The sequence below is a fragment of the Panulirus ornatus genome, chromosome 38, assembly GCF_036320965.1.
Source record: "Panulirus ornatus isolate Po-2019 chromosome 38, ASM3632096v1, whole genome shotgun sequence".
In the NCBI taxonomy this organism is placed as follows: Eukaryota; Metazoa; Arthropoda; class Malacostraca; order Decapoda; family Palinuridae; genus Panulirus; species Panulirus ornatus.
This window is the reverse complement of record NC_092261.1, coordinates 5,128,172-5,144,818: the sequence shown is the minus strand read 5'-3', so window position 1 is coordinate 5,144,818 and position 16,647 is coordinate 5,128,172. Positions and strand designations below refer to the sequence as shown.

At 51.8% G+C, this 16,647-nt stretch overlaps 2 protein-coding genes across 2 annotated transcripts in view; both read left to right on the top strand.

Moving 5' to 3' along the window:
* LOC139760946 (unconventional myosin-XVIIIa-like) overlaps positions 1 to 16,647 on the top strand; it is a 281,136-nt gene that overhangs the window by 68,393 nt on the left and 196,096 nt on the right. The window lies entirely within an intron of this gene.
* LOC139760841 (uncharacterized) lies at positions 51 to 11,368 on the top strand. Its single transcript, XM_071684510.1, has 2 exons — positions 51 to 9,861; positions 11,288 to 11,368. Exons 1-2 carry the CDS (start codon positions 2,785 to 2,787, stop codon positions 11,291 to 11,293), a joined length of 7,083 nt encoding a protein of 2,360 aa, XP_071540611.1. The 5' UTR covers positions 51 to 2,784; the 3' UTR covers positions 11,294 to 11,368.

Genomic DNA, 16,647 nt, shown 5'->3' with positions numbered 1-16,647 from the left:
TTGCTGAGGCGCCAGTAGCGGACAGTACTGCCACGGTTGCCGTCCTACCTCTTGCTCCTTGGTGTAGGTCTAGTGCGATACCAAGGCCGCCGCCCACGGCCGGTAACCTTCCTGCTGATGCCCTTCCGGCGGGTGCCCTTTCGCCCGGTACCCTTTCTGCTGGTAAACCTACTGCTGCTTACACAGCGGCTTGTCCCTCCGTGAATGCCACCCCGCAGGTCCTCACGGCCTCCCAGCCCCTCCCCTCTCGTCCTCAACAGCTGCCCCAACTATCATCCCCTCCCCCGACAACAAGGGCGGATCCGACGTGTACAGTGCTACCAAGAAGCGGCTCTGTGGCCTGCCAGCCATCTCTCGATTCCCCTGGCGCGCCACTAGACTCATATTCTTTGTTTTCTTCTCAGGATTGTCGTGATAAATCCATCGTCACTTTCCCCGAAGAAAGTAGTCATAGTCCCTCCTTCGATTGCTTGAAAAGTGGCAAAGTTGAAATGAAAGCGAAGGGAAATGTAGATCACAAGGAAGAATTTGAGGCGGTAAGTGATGGAGATGCGGAGGGTGGTGGGTGTGTGATGGAGGGACGTGAGAAAGGATCTATGGTGTCCGCCCCCACACTACCTGGTATAGATTACCGTGGTGCCACACTGACCACTACCGCCCTGTCTCCCCCTGACTCACCCAGGGGACTCTCATGGTCTCCGGTTCGTAGGAGCAACTCTGACGATCGCACCGACAGGATTTGCGTGCATCACCAGCACCAGAGTGAGTTTGGGGTACACAGTGAGCAGGATAAACGAGACAGCTGGCAGCAGCGGGGTGATGCGGGACAGGAGCAGCGTGACAGGAGACTCCGGGGTGTGAGGCGTGAGTGGCGTCTGGTGCGCTCCCACCCGGCTGCCCTGCCCCAGGACAACCTTCCTCACCACCGACACCTCCTGCCTACCAGGTTCGCCTGCCCACCTGTGCCCTACGTTGATGGTTCTCTGGGTAGCAGGAACAGCGTTAATCATGAGAGGTCTGGGGACGGAACAGTGTCTCTGGACGGGTGCGACCTGGCCTGCTGGCTGCAGGGGAGTGAGTGCCAAGCGCCACGGCGGACTGGCACTGGTGGGCCCGGGTGGACGGGCAGTTGTGGCCATGGCACAGTGGGGGAGGCACACGTCGCTCGGTGTCCGGGGGAGGTGATAGGCTCACTTCAGGTGCTTGTGGGGGACGTACTGTGGCATTACCCATTGTATGGCACTGTGGAGCAGTGCTGCCATGATGCTGAGGATGAGTGGGAACTAGTGCAGGCCGGTCAGGGGTGGCACACGGCTATTAATAGTGGTGGTGAACTAGTGACCATGAGTAGTGACAACAACAGTATGGCGGGCACGGCATCCTCGTCCACCGCCCTCCATCCCCAGCCGTCTACAGTGGCCAACCTCTACACTCCTATACATGGTTATAAAGTGGTCAGCAAGGAACAGGCTAAAGTGAAAAGCTTGCTGCCAGTGTTCGCCGACGGTAAGAGTTCGTCGGCGCGAGACATCTCCAGCAGCGTGACCTTCCGGGTCAAAGGGGACTCCACCTGGCAGACCCAGCGGCCCAACAGGAACTCGGACGTGTGTGACGTTCACATGTACCGGAACCCCGACAGCCGAGGCGGCACCCCGGGCCTCCCAGAGGACGGAGACGGGAGCGCCATCATCAAGCTGTGTGGGGTCAGCTTAGGCTCCCGCCCGGCCTCGCCCGACCCATATCCTCTCTTCCGCTGCCACACGCTGCCACGGAAGGCGCCGCATCTACGACTGTCGTCTTTACCGCCGTGGCCGCAGGCACCTCTCGAGTCACCAGTCACTTCACCAGAGTCGGAAGTTGCAATGTCGGCGCCAACGTCGCCCCGTCTCTCAAAGGTGCCGTGTGCAGCTCTGCAAGATAACCACGTTACCCCACCAGGCACCAGTGTGACCCCAGGGACACCTGTTGATAGCACATCCCGTGATGATATGGTGGTATCTGCTGGTGATGGATGCCTGAGCGGGAGTGTTGGTGCGAACGACGGTGGTGGTGGTAGTGGTGGTGGTGATCCGCCTGAACCACCAGCTATAGGGACAGCTCCGCCACGACCTCCCGCACCCTCGTTTTATCAGTGGTGTCACACCTTCGCTCGTAGTCGTGAAGCCAATAAAGAGAGTGCCAATCATTCCTCCGAACATGCATCTACGGCGCTGCCCTGGAACATCCCAGGACCACCCCTACGCACTACGAGCCGGTGTGGACGTGGCACAGTCACACCCAGACCGTATACGGGCGGCCGCACAAGCCAATTACTCCACCAAGCATTGCCTAACGCGAGAGAGGAGGAGGGAGTAGCGGGTGTGCGTGCAGGGTCAGACGCCACGGCACCGTCTTCATCCTATGGTATCGGGCGATATCCTCCGTCGCAGCATGCAGGATCTGAGCCACCCCCGCCAGGGGCCTCACGTCCAGAGACGTGTAGAGCCAAGTTTCAGCCTTTACAACCGGTTGCTGGGAGACAAAATCCTCTCTTAGAATCGCTTGCAGAAGCCTCCGGAAGTCGCAATGGGAGCACTGGTGATATGATCACTGGACGTGAGGATGTTCGCTCCGGCACCGCCGCCGCCGCCGTCGACCTCACCACCCGCAGAGGCTGGCCAGCTACCTCACAGATGACATCAGCAGACACCTCACTCACCGTCTCTCACCCGCCGCCGCCACCGGGTGACTCACGTTTTCGCTGCTCCAATACTGCCTCCAGATGTGTTCCCCTTGGTACCCCTGATGGGGTCGGCAGATTCACCGGACCGATGTAGACAACCTGTTGAAAGAGGTGCACGTGAGGGGGCGCCTACAGCCACCCTCGAGGACCACAGAGTCACAACAACGGGAGCAGGAACTCAGAGGGATCTCCCAGTCTGGCTGAGGATAATGAAGTCCTCTGCTGCTCAGTGCTCAGTCCCATCACAGGCTCCCGTCCCTCAGCCTCCTATACGTAGTTCCTCGAAATTGGAAGCCATCACGACGGGGATCAGAGAGTCAGCTTCTGCCCACAACGGGACAAACATGCCAAAAACTTTGCCAAAGAAATATTCTCTGCCAGCCGGGCTCGCTCAGGCAGGCGACACGCAGTTGTGTCCAACGCCAAAATGGCTTTTGACTGACAAAGCAGAGCAAAGTCATCATAAAGATGGGATCCCTCAGGAACTTCCAGCTGTGGAGGAATCATGTTATGATCAGAAAGAGGCCACACAGGAAGTGGCTGCCCTTGCAGAGCCTTTTTATAAACAAAAGTGGTCCCCTCAGACGGTAAGTGCCACAGATAAACCATGTCAGAGTAAAAGAGATTCTTCTGAGACCGTGATTGCCACAGCAGGAGCTTGCTATAGTCAGAAGGAATCCCCGACGGCGACTACTGATGCAGAACCTTCTCCGTGTCAGAAGGTGCCCTCACAGGCAGTGGCTCCCACACCCATACTTTCTCATCGTCACAAAGAACCTCTTATGTCTGTAACTGTCAAAGGAGATCCTTGTCCCACACATGCACTTAATGTCACTGCAAAACCTTTTTGTAAAGAGAAAGGTTCCACACAGATGGCGACTGCTATGGCAGAGTCTGTTCTTGATAGAAAAGATCCCTATGTGGTAATAGGTGCCAGAACTATACATCTGGAAAAGGAGACGCCCCAGGTATTTGTAGGATCAGCTGAGACTTGTCATAGTCATAAGGCACCGCCACAAGCAGTCACTACCACGGTAGATCCTTGTAGTCAGAGAGGGCCTTCACAAGCAGTGACTGACGCGGTAGAACCTTGCAGTCAAGAAGGACCTTCGCAAGCATTGTCTACCTCAGCAGGAACTTGTAGTCAGAGAGGGCCTTCACAAGCAATGACTGCCACGGCAGGATCTGACAGTCAAATAAGACCTTCACAGGTAGTGACTAAGTCCGCAGAATTTTCTCATAGTCAGAAAGCAAAGCCACAAGCAGTTACTGCCTTAGCAGATCCCTGTAGTAGTCAAGGAGGGCCTTCAAAAGCAGTGACTACCTCATTAGAATATAGTCGAGATCAAGAAGAGTCTTCGCAGGTGGTGGCTGCCAGATTGGAACCTCAATGTGGTCAAACGGGACCTTCTCAGGCAGTGGGTGCTACAGCAGAACCTCACCAAAGACAGCAGACGGAGACTGTCACAAACAAAGATTATCTTGAGCAAAGAGAGCCTTCGCAGGCAGAGAATTCCCTGAAAGAAGAACCCTCACATGCAGAAACTCCCATTAAAACAAATCAGAAAGGACCTTCCCAGGAAGTGGCTACCGCAGACGATCTTCATAATCAAATACAGCCCTTCCAGACGGTGAATGCCACTACCAATGTTTGTCTTAGTCAAGCAAGACCTTCAGAAGCTATGTCTACTACAAACGAAGTATGTCGTAGTCAAGCAGGACCTCCAGAAGCAGTGACAGCCACAAAGGATGTTTGTCATAGTCAGAGAGAGTCCGTGACACAGCCTCTTGACATGACCACGATGACCACAAGGCAGTGTCCTCCCAAGTCTAGCACGAGTGACACACAACCATCGTTCGCATCGTCCACCAGTGAGGTGCCACTATCAAGGGACCTGGACTTAACGTATCCACCCACGTCTTTATCGTCCGTGCCCTCCCATCATCATGAAGCTATTCCTGACGTAGGTAGTTTTCCATCATCCGACGCATTTGACAGCGCAATCGATTCGTGTTCTCCAGGTCTTGACAGGATAAGAGAAATCCTCTGCATGGAAGAAAAAGGTATCTATACTTGCGATGAACCGCGGCAAGACCTGGACAGAACCTCTGAGAACACAGAAAGGGTTGAAGAAACTGATCTAGTAAGGAGCTTGTCGTCTTGTTTGAGTGGTAGTATAGTGCAGGAAAAAACTAGTAGTTTGAGTGGTGAAGATGATGTTACGATGAGGGATAAAGCCGCCGGGGGCGTGGTGGCTAAAACTAAACTAGGAGAGAGACAGGTGGACCCAGGGAGCAGGGAGGAGGGTTTGGGCGTGGGTCAGGAGTCCTGTGGAACAGCTCGAGGACTGGAAACAAACGAACAGGCAGCTTCCGTTGCCTCTCGTGTACAAATGCGACCGCGATCCACACGCTTTCCGTTGGACATCATCTGTGGCACCAAGATCAGTTGTCAGAGGGATGATGAACAGTCGCCTTCTAGGTTACCCAGGCAGAGACTCTCCTCTGTAGACCATGTACAGCTCCTTGCCCCAGGTCCCGCCCATGAAAACAATTCTTCCAGGTCGAAGTCAACATCACGCATCGGCTCTAGGACCACTGACGCAGCCGAGGGAGCTGTGTTGCACACGCTGGCGTTTGATGCGTTTGGTAAAGGCGCTAAAGATGCGTCGGTCGTCAGCAACCCTGAGAATGTTACAACGTCGTCGCCGCTTGTCTTTCCACCACCCATCCTTCCGCTCGACACCGTGCTGGAAAATAAAATCAAGCTGACCATAGACTCCTGCACGGTCAACCAAGTAGATGGTAACACTATAGTTCCTCCTGGAGCTCTCCTGCCAGAGGCCGGAACCCTTGGTTCTGTGGAAGATTCAGAAGCGTCACAGAGCGGTGATGTGACATCACATTTAAGCGAAGTGGGAAGGTCCGACAGTGATGCACCGACTCATTGCATTATTGTGAATAAGACGTTACCTGAACTCTTGAAAGACGTCTCAGTAAAAGATGATGCCATATATTCAAGTACCGTCATACCTCGTGAGGCGGTCGATGATGTGGGTATACTGGGAAATAAAAAGGAGAAGGAGACAGAGGAAATACATTTGAAAGGTGATGTTTTAGTGGATGATGTTTGTTCTGGTGATGTAGAAGACGTTAGGGAGGACGTGAGTAGTGGCCATTTAAAGGAAAACCACTGGCATGTACCGCCGCCCCCACACTCCAGCAGCAGAAGTCAGGACAGCACCCGGACGAAGGTCTTGCCTACCGCTGTCAGTGATAGTGTGGCACGGGTGGTGGCGGGCCTCATGGGCCCCGCTGTGCAGCCTGAGGGTGACGGCGCTGATGTGAAGAAACCCCATACATCAGTTATACAAGATGAGGAGCTTGCGGCCCGCAGGGAAGGCCTCCCTGAACAAGGGAGACAGGATATGCAGCAACATCAGTACAGCCTGGGAATACTGAGCTGCGGCCAGTTGCAGGAACAGCAGCAACAAGAGGAATGCAAGGTGTCTGAGGAGGAGGAAGGTGAGGATGTGTCAACAGTGCTAGTCCCAACCACTGGCTTAAGCCTGGAAATGCCGCCACACCAGCCGGACCCAATGGGAACAGAGGAACCCTCCCACGTCACTGACTCCTCAGGGAGAACCTCTCTACTCGTGAATCAAAAACCAGGCCCCTTGTACACCGACGAGTGTGAGTCAGGCCCAGACATGGATAGAGAAGCCCCCAGGGAAGTATCAGAGAATATCCTAGTTGACGGCCAAGAAGAGTTTGATGAGATGGAAAAGTCCGGTTGTAGCCTTACTGAAGTGGAAGGTGGCTTGAGAGGTCAGAATGGAGAAGATGTAACTCGCCCGTCATTACAGTCATTCAGTTTCCCGCACTGGATTCAAACCTTAGACGAAAAGTGTACTGTTAATACTGCGGAGTCATTGCTCGAGGGTGCCATCACTTTAAGAATAGGATCACATGATGAACAACGAGTCGACTCTTGTATTGATGAATTGCAGCAACCATTGTGTGTGGTGGTTGAGGGCACTGTAGAGTCACCACCAGTGGTTAAGGACAATGCAGAGTCACCACCAGCAGAGTCTGGTGAACACGGCACTGCTACAATGAGGGAGGAATCGGTAGAAGAATACGAACAAGCCCTGGAAGTGGTGACACCGGAACCCAGCCATGGGTTCAGCCAGAGCTCGGCCAGCGTGGCCACCGTGGTCCGTGTTGACACCCCCTGTGACACTCACACTCACCTTCCTCCCGAGGATGAGGAGGCCGAGGAGGAGTTCGTTGACGCCAGTGACAGTATGGACCTTGGTAAAGGTGACGCTGAGTTAGTGGAGGAAGTGGCTCAAGGAGAACATGACCTCGATACCTTCCGCAGCTCTCCAACATTGGCACACCCTGTTTCCCTGGTCGGTGCCACGCCCCAGGAGGAAGCAATGACTAGGACTCTTTCTATGACCACGTCAGACACGCAATCATCCGGCACCTCGCACACGTCGTCAGTCGACATGTATGGCACTCGGTCTGCTGATGTCATTAGTAATCCCGCCGTAAGCACCTTAGGGTCTGTGTCAGAACTCGTGTGCCAACATTTAACCCAACAGCCAGTGATAACCGGAAGGAGAGGGAGCGACATGCCTGAAGATGGTTCTACTTCGTCAGGCGGTCACATAACTGACCCTGACATGCTGGCGTCTGCGTCAGCGTCTTCGACCGGTTCTGAAACGTGGTGGACCTCTGGTGGCGGGCCAGTGGGACAGCGAGACCTCCTGCCTCTCGACAAGGACGAGGATGAGGCACAGTGGCGGGCCCTGCTTGCTGTCAATTTACCCGACACAGAGGAGGAACCCACGGGTTATGAGAGTGACGAAGACTTCGACGCAGTGGATGCGGATATGCGCCGGCTTGAGGAGAAACTCAGGATATTTGAGAGAGAACTGGGCCAGAACAGCGAGGAAGATCCTGCTGCTAAAAATGGAGAGAAGACTTCCCCTGCAGCAGTTCCTTCGGAAGACCTTGGGTCCCTCCAGATTTCCTCATTGCCTCAGGTGTTCCCGGCCGTGTCATCAGCCAAAACCAAACATCTTAGCCTCATGACACGCCTGGAGGTACAAGAGTACGAGGACTCCACCAGCGAGTCTGACAGTGAGTCGGAGGCTGCCTCCTCTAGTGACTCCGCAGATTTCCTCTTTGTGAAGACGAAGATTAAGCTTAAACCTGGAGACCGCAAGTGTCGGTCCCTGGATGAAAAGCGATCGAAAAATTACACTTTAAACAAGTCCCGTGAAGATAAGAGAAGATCGAGCCGAGTCAAAGAAAACTCATGTGTTTGCGAAGAACAGTTGGACCTGAGTAACATGAATTTACATCTGGGAACAGTGGTGGAGGAGGTTGTGTCCGATGGTCGAGAAGAGGCACAAATAACCAGCGTGGCTGCCAAAGAGACCGTCAGCATTATACCTCCAGTTATTGACGAACCAGAGGAGTGTTCAGCCCCCGCCCAACCAGCTGACCCACACCCAGCTGACTTGGGACAGCTGGTGACTGGGGGAGAGGACGCCAACGGTGTCATGCTCTGTGGTGGAGAGGACCACCTACTCCTTGGGTACATCTGGCACGAGGAAGATGGCATGGCCGCCGTTGACTTCGAAGGGTTAGAAGATTTTAAAAATTTTGAGGGTCAGGGAGCTCTGATGATTATGTATGAGGACGATCATGAGGACAAATTGAATGATGATGATGTGATGACTGGACCACCGGGAGGGTTGCCAGAGTACCTGGCGGAGGAGAGTGAGTGTGAATCGAGCTGGTCGAGAGGGTCGAGTTGTGGCGCCTCGGTTAGTTCGCCTCACCAGTCCAGCAAGGGTTTGGAGAAAACGTTCTTAGCTGCGTTCAAAAGCAGTTTACGAAAAGCCAGTAAATATCTGGGACCAAAGATGGAGTCTCGATCGAGGAAGAAGGGGGACCAGAGCCCCGCCATGTCCCAAGACAGTAGCGAGTTGGTGGACTCCACCCATCTGACAGCTGACCTCCCCTATCAAGGGAGGCGATGTTCCGTAGGCGTGGATGATGACAGTAGCGCGGGTGTGTACAATGTGCAGAGTGGTCGGGTAGCCCCTGTCTCAGCCATACCCACCAGCGACAGTGAGGGTCCTGAAGCCATGTCCTGTAGTTCAGGAGAATATTACGCCGCCCCTGCCCTCTGCGTCAACACGTCAGACGAAGACCCGGCTGCTGTCTCGGCTCTTGCTCGGAGCGTTCATCTTCAACAACCACAAGACCCCTCTCAGGACGTTCACAGATCTGTTCACAACCGTTCGTGCGACACGTCAGGCCCGCCACCAATGCCTCCCCCACGGTGGGTACAGCGGAGGTCATATGTACCCCAGAACTTGGACGCTGGTCTCCTGAATCAGTGTCTGTCCTCCAGTTCAGAAGGTCATGGCCGCTCTGCGGCTGCCACATTGTCGCAACCACAGCCCACACCCCAACCCAGTCTACGAACAACTTCCCAAAAAGTAACGTATTCACCGCCCACGTCTGCGACGCACGTCCACTCACCTGTAGAACGCTTTACTAATGGGAAAGAAACGCACCCTTGCGTGGTGGGTGTTCCTAGTAATGCCCCAGGAGAGGGTGAGACCTGTCAGCCATTCGTGGCCCCAGGCCTAAGTGTTCGTCTGGCAGAGGACGGGGAACCAACGGAACTTGGTGCCCTGCCGCCGCTGCCGGCGCCTCCCTTGTACGCTGACGACACCTCACCTGGTGGCAGCTGGCTGCCACACGGCTACCCTCACTTCACTATGCCCAACCACGGTAACTACTCATGCGTTGTCCCCAGCCACAGACACTTGAGAGGTGACGCAGATCTCCCCGTAGATGCCCCGCTACACATAGACGATGCTTCTCCCACGGTACCTTCCCGTAAACCCGTGTCTGTGAAGCAGCTTAAACGGAAACAGCAAGAGAAGGTTCTCCATCGGGAGGCCGAAGAAGGTTTGGAGGCGTTAGGGTGCACATACTGCATGGGCGTTCCCCAGATGCGTGGTCGGCCGCCTGAAGATGTCAGCCACTGGCGCCAGTCCAGCCCACACCCCAGAGCCATCAGTGACCGGCGCTCCTGGCCGCCCAGAGTAAGTTGTCTAGTGCCACTCACACGCTGGAGTCTCCCCGCCCTTACCTGCAGCCACCTCCCTTCCCAGCCCCACACTCCCGCTGGACAACCTTGCCTGCACTTCAGCAGAGCGGTCATTGCCGCTGTTGGTCCTGCTTGTCCTCACCATTTCCCCCCTAACTCCCATGACCCTCCTCACCGTGTGCTTCCCCCTCGTGTTTGCCGTAACTGTGTACGCTCTCCACCAGGTAGTGCCGACTCACAGATTAGCCTGGGTGAGGAGCCTCGTACAAACACCTCTTCTCACCGCTCCCTTGGCCTGACCTCCTCCCCTGGGTCTGACAGTGACCCTTACTGGACGCCCGTGGTGTGCCTGGGGCCCAGCCACCGCCTGCAGCCCCCTGCCTGCCATGCACCAACCACAGTAACACCCTCCTCTCCCTCGACCAACCCATGCTTGTCTCAGACCAACCCTGCGTTAACCACAGACTTCTGGACACCCACCATGGATATAACTCCTTACCATTACCTGTACGCCCAAACCCCTGAACTAACCTCTGAGTTCTGGGCACCCGGGGTGGAACACAGTCCCTTAACCCCCACCGAGAGTCGCCATCCTATGCTGTCCAAGGCATTATGGCCGCCTGTAGGGAACACCTCTCAACACGAAGGTGAGGAAGTTCCTCTATCTTCTGACTGCTGGCCGCCCCTAGTGGACACCCACTCTCTTACTCACCAACAGGAATATAGCCATTGTGGGGACTCACATCACACAGGTGAAGACGCCCCTAACATACATCCAGTTGTACACAAGCCCCTCAGTGCCTCCACCTCTGCCGTCAGGTGGCCAGAGGCAGTTGTCCCACTAACCCTCCCGCAGGCCGCTCCTCTGCCCACCTGCAGCTGCCCGCTACTAATCTTTATGAGCGTCCTAGACCTTACTGGCGAACACGTTACACCGGAGCATGTCCGTGACCCAACTACTTCCCTGAGTAGCCAAGGCCCTCACCCTCCACCCTCCACCCACTCACGCCCTCCTGTATGGGCGGCGGCCTCCAACTCTTCCGTGGAGTGGGACCCTTTCCTCAAGTACAGTGCATCTGAGAGTGATGTGGATAGTGGGTAGTTAAGTGGATGATAATGTTAGTAGTGTGTGGGGTACAGAGTAGCGAGAGGCTGGCCGCTAGTAGTACTGTGTGTTGACCCATCACGAGGACCCAAGCTGAACCACCCCCATCTGTAGGTGGCCGGGTAGCGTGCTTCTGCTGCTGCTGATGATGATGGTGATGCCGCCGCCGCCGCCGCGTCTTCCTCCGCATCCCCTGTGACCATTCCCTGCACTGCTGTGTTCATGATACTCTTACTGTGATATACTGGATTTTGGCAGAGGTAGCGCTATATATATTTGGTCTGTTCCTAACTCTGTATATTTTTACTTGTTTCAGAAATGATCCAGGAGTGTGTCAGCGCTTGCACACAAGGGGGAAATATTGTGTTCTTTTGGAAATAAATGTATTTATGTAGAATAGCTGTGTTTTCCTTGGAACCCAACCGTATCCCTGGAAACAAATGAGAATTCAAGCAGATACATAACTGCAATAAAGGGTTCAGGAGTTATCTGAAAGGAGACAAGCCAGTGTGATAAAAATATCACAAGGGCCACAAATGAGTTTCTTCCTCACAGGAAGAAAACGGGGTTTTGTCTGACGAGATGTTGTTCTTATTCACGAGAAAATTATATGTCACGTTGATATAGATGCACATACAAGTACACGTGGTGACCAGAAGGGTTCCACGTCTGTAGAGACAAATTCTCTCTCTCTCTCTCTCTCTCTCTCTCTCTCTCTCTCTCTCTCTCTCTCTCTCTCTCTCTCTCTCTCTCTCTCTCTCTCTCGTATACACATAGATATCTCTCTGCATAAACCTGCAACTTGATCACATACCGCGAGTCTCCCTCACCTTGTTTACCTGGAGAGTGTTGGCCCTGCAGTCGCCACGACCTTTGTTAGCAAAAGTTATGAACAGTTTCTACATCTTCTCAGACTGAGCCGGGGGGCTCTCGGAGGGGGGGGGGGGGGAGAAGAATGGTTCACACACACAATTGTGAGAACCTGTGTAAATGTGTAAAGGAGGTGATGATAAGACGACACACAGCTCAGGGTAATGACAGGTAGAAATACATAGGGAGGACTCTCTGAATATATAATTTATATATATATATATATATATATATATATATATATATATATATATATATATATATATATATATATACATATCGGGGGCTACTTACTATCCCAGGATCTTAGTCTACAACCAAGCTCCTTCCATGAGGACTTAGTTTAACTCTAAATTGCTGCTACAGTTTTATATTTTTGTATGCTGTGCGGTGCACTCCTTAGATGTCTTGCTATTATTGATTTTTATATATTTTTTTCTATCTCGAAAAAGTCTGTATGTCTGCTCATGGTATTTCTGGGATTACTTTGCTCCTCGTTGCTCACTTGTTCTTGGGTTGGATTAGCGAGTCAATGCACGGAGGTCCTGCCACTGGTGATGAATCAACCACTGTGGACTGTCCTCTGGCGGTGGGGATACCACACAGGAGCGACACGCTCTGATAAAACACGATCCTCAGAGTAAAGAAAAACAAATCTAGATTACTGAGAAACCCTCATGGGGCACCAGTTGTCTGGGGGGTTGGAATATGACGCCCTCTGCATCCCTCATGCTCGCCTTCTGTTGACGCCGACCCCCTGAAATGGATGTCGTAATCAGGCGTCGCACAGTTTTAGTTGTCTTCCCGGTGAATCGGGAGACATATTGATGATGATCGTTTGGGTTTCTGGGAGAGTGCGCATGTGGAGGTGCATAATCATCAAACCTTTTTTATGTATATATAAATAGCCGTCGAGATATGAAATTTGGCAGCTTGTCGCCTCCTGGCCACCCCACTGAACAGCCTCTCCTCAGTGGTGTGTGTCAGTAGTGGATGCCGAGTTCGTGACAGCTTGCCACCACTAAAACCACCACCATTTAAAATGGTTGATGGGGTGGATCACACCCAGGTATCAGTACACCATAAGTAGCATACACTTGAGTAAACCTTGCACGTATGTATGGCCAAGGCACGTTTTAGAAAAATGCAGGGCAAACATCTCAACATGCGCCAACTTTTGATCTACAACACTCACCTAACATTCAAATTGGCCTCTGTCTTAACCCATGAACCCCCCCCCCCAAAAAAAAAAAAAAAAAATGGCCGAAGATGCTAAGTGCGAATTTACCAAATCTACCAAATTCTTCTTCAACTTCTTCTCTTGTATTCTTTTCTGTTGTTTCTGAGAATATCACAGAAACGCTTCATTCTGCTAAGCTGGCTTCCTTACAGATCAATAGTTTGTACCTGGTAGCTGTTCCTTTTCCAGAGTTCTTGGGATAGAACACCTCCGAAGCCAACGCGACGTTCACGTAAGGTAAGGCAAGGTAAAGCGTTAGGTTAGGGTAAGGGGGGGGAGGGGGGGTTCGATTGGTAAACATGCGATTGTCTTGGACAATCGCATGTTTACCAAATGGCGTCCTAGCTTCGTCTCTTCGATGTATATCAACTGACTGTTATATTCCTCTCTTGTGTCTCCCCTGATGATGTGATAATTACACGAAAGTGCACTTGGGAACTTATTGTGTTTCATTTTCCCCGTTGACTCATAGGAATATATATATATATATATATATATATATATATATATATATATATATATATATATATATATATATGTGTGTGTGTGTGTGTGTGTGTGTGTGTATGTGTGTGTATGTATGTATCGTCTTCATCGTCGTTGTACGTCTTTATTTGCAATAAACATAGTAAAGCTAATCTGGTAATAAAGAAAGTGGCTCATTCATTGCTGTATATAGAGAATATTATGATGAGCAGGTGCGCCAAGAACCACCTTGTTCAAGAGGCAAAAACTGGTGTCGTGGGTAACCAGTTCTGCGGGCGGGCCGACAAGTAGGTAGGTAGGTAAGCAGTCGCTTAGGTAAACAGATAGGTAGGTAGGGTAAGGGAGCTGGTACAGGTGGTTGTGATCCCAACGATGGGCAAGTATAACGAAGTTAGTCTTGTTCACTTCAGTGCCAGATAGAGTAAAACACTCTGTCTTCTGTAAGTAAATCGATGATACGACTACCCTTGATCACGACGGCACGACCCTTGAACACGATGGTACGACCCTTGAACACGATAGTACGACCCTTGAACACGATAGTACGACCCTTGAACACGATGGTACGACCCTTGAACACGATAGTACGACCCTTGAACACGATGGTACGACCCTCGAGCACGATGGTACGACCCTCGAGCACGATGGTACGGCTCTTGCGTATGATGCGCTGGTCCTTGGCATGACCCGTCATACACCAGGGTTCGTATCTTGGTGCTCAAGTGTTTTTTATTTGGGGGGATCCCAACCAGGAACCCATCATGCTGGTGTCGAAGAGTCACCCTGAAAGGCCTTGTATTATCGTCGTCGAAGTCCACAGCGCGTCCGGACGCCGCTAGTAGCCCTCGTCTCAAGTCCAGAGCCCGGTTGTAACCCACCGGTGGTCCTCCTCTTCCCAGTCCTGAAGTCCATTGCCCGTCCGGACCTAAGTTGTAGTGGCGCCTCCGTCCCGGTCCCAAAGTAATTTGTCTACGTTTTTGTCTCATGATCGCGTTCTCCCTGTAAGGATGGCCAGACGTTGTTTATTGAAGTAATTCATCTTTTTTTTATGCAAGTAATAACAAAAAGTGGCAGGTGCTTAGGCGTCTCTGAAGTACGTATTTCATATGCGTTGGAAATTCATATTTTTCTTTCCTTACGGTACTTGTTTAGTGTTCGATCATAAATCATCGTTAATTGGAATTCATGAACTTAATGACCTTTTATGGCATTCAGCAATCATTAAGTTTTGAAGGAGTTTTACAAGTATAGAGAACTTGTCCATTGTGCCTGGTTTATATGTTTTGAGTTTTGTAAAGCAACTAGACACCACCCTCCAAGGTGTACCAGTCCAGTCTGGTTGTTCAGTACGTAACAAATGGCGAACTGCAGCAAGAAACAGCTTGGTACACCGGGCCTACACTGAGGGAGCTATGGTCTCCAGACTGAGCAGCGGAGATTGAGGACTACCCCTAAAACAACTATAAGGTTTATATGTAAGTCCATGTACACATTTTGCTAAAACAACTATAAGGTTTATATGTAAGTCCATGTACACATTTTGCATAGTCATGGGTATCCATTCATAGAATATGTACTGCTAGAGTATTTGATTGGCTTTATACTGGTACCTATAGAAGCATAGGATAAGATATCCGTGTATAGAATGCATGAATTTGTTATTATTGAGTAATACAGATAATAAAAGTTGGTGTAATGGAAGGACATACAAAAGGAGACCTGATAATCCAAGACAAGAAAAAATACAGAGGAGTTTGTGGCTAAGAGATGGAGGCTGCAGTGTGAGGCGACCGTCATGCAGATCCGGTCTTGTGTTGATGCCTGATGGAGAGTCGTACACTGGGCATTTATTCCCATGTCTCGCCCCTCTACAGTGTAGGGATATCTTCAAACCACCCCTCTGACTTGCCTCATTTTCCCCTTACTGTATTTACAGCACAATGACTCATCTTTGTCGAGTAACTGCAATGTCTTGCCCTCGCCGTGGTGTGTGGGGAGGTAGATGAAGTGATTAAACTGAAACTGAACCCCCCTTGCGGATGACGAAGCGGCTGTAGTGTGAGTGGAGCCGTTGGCGTGGGTGTTGGGGGGATTAGCAGAGGGTGCTGCTGGTGGGTTTAGCTTGGGTAGGAAGCCGGGTGGAGCAAAGTAGCGGGGAGCAGTGGGTGGAGGTTCTGTTGCACAGATGGTGTGGGAGGTGTGTATACCACAGGTGGTGTGGAAGGGAGTACCCCAACAGCTAGTCAACAAACACGGAAGCGAGGCAGGTGGTGGTGTGGGCGAACTCGGGACTCCCCAACCCACCACTGTTTACTCTGCTGCCCTTCTCCCGCCCCTGTCTGCCTGCCTGCCTGTCCCAACCCCAACCTTGGATCATATCGATGGTTCCTCGTCCGGGTTGTGAAGTTCTGCATCACAGCACCATTTGGTTATATTCTCTCTCTCCTCTATACGTCCTTTAGTGTATCAGATTTGAGTTATCAGCTTGTAAGCTCCCCTACAGACGAGCGCCAGTGGCGAAATCTTTTTGAGAATCAAGGGCTGTGTGTGTTTACGTAATCTGCAGCGTGTCAGTGTCTCGAGAGATTAACGCCCACTTTGTAGGCGACCCGGAAACTGTTGTCGAAGCTACGACGAACCTGCTTTGTGTATTACACCACTGTTTTTTAGTATAAGGAAAAAGGTAGTTTTTATTTTATTTTTCTTACTTACAGAGGAACACATGAGTTTAAGTTACTACACCCTCAAATTGGTTCACGAGGAGTTACGCTTACACCTCACTTGTGTCTTGTTTAGCCTGTCTGTGTCATAGATTAAAGGGAATGTCAGCTCCTCGTGCTTGACGGCACAACCCAGAAGTGCAAATTTTGAGCACGACGGTACGACCCCATGGGTATGGCGGTCTGGCCTTTTGCATGATCCTTGAGAGGTAGGTCAGATGCCAAGGCTGTTATACCCAAGGGTCGTACCGCCGCGCTGGTGGTGTCAAGAGCGTTGCATGTGATCAGAGGGGATAAACTTACCACATTATGAAGCGTACAGCCGTCAGTGTATTGTCTTAACACTTCATTCTCCACTTC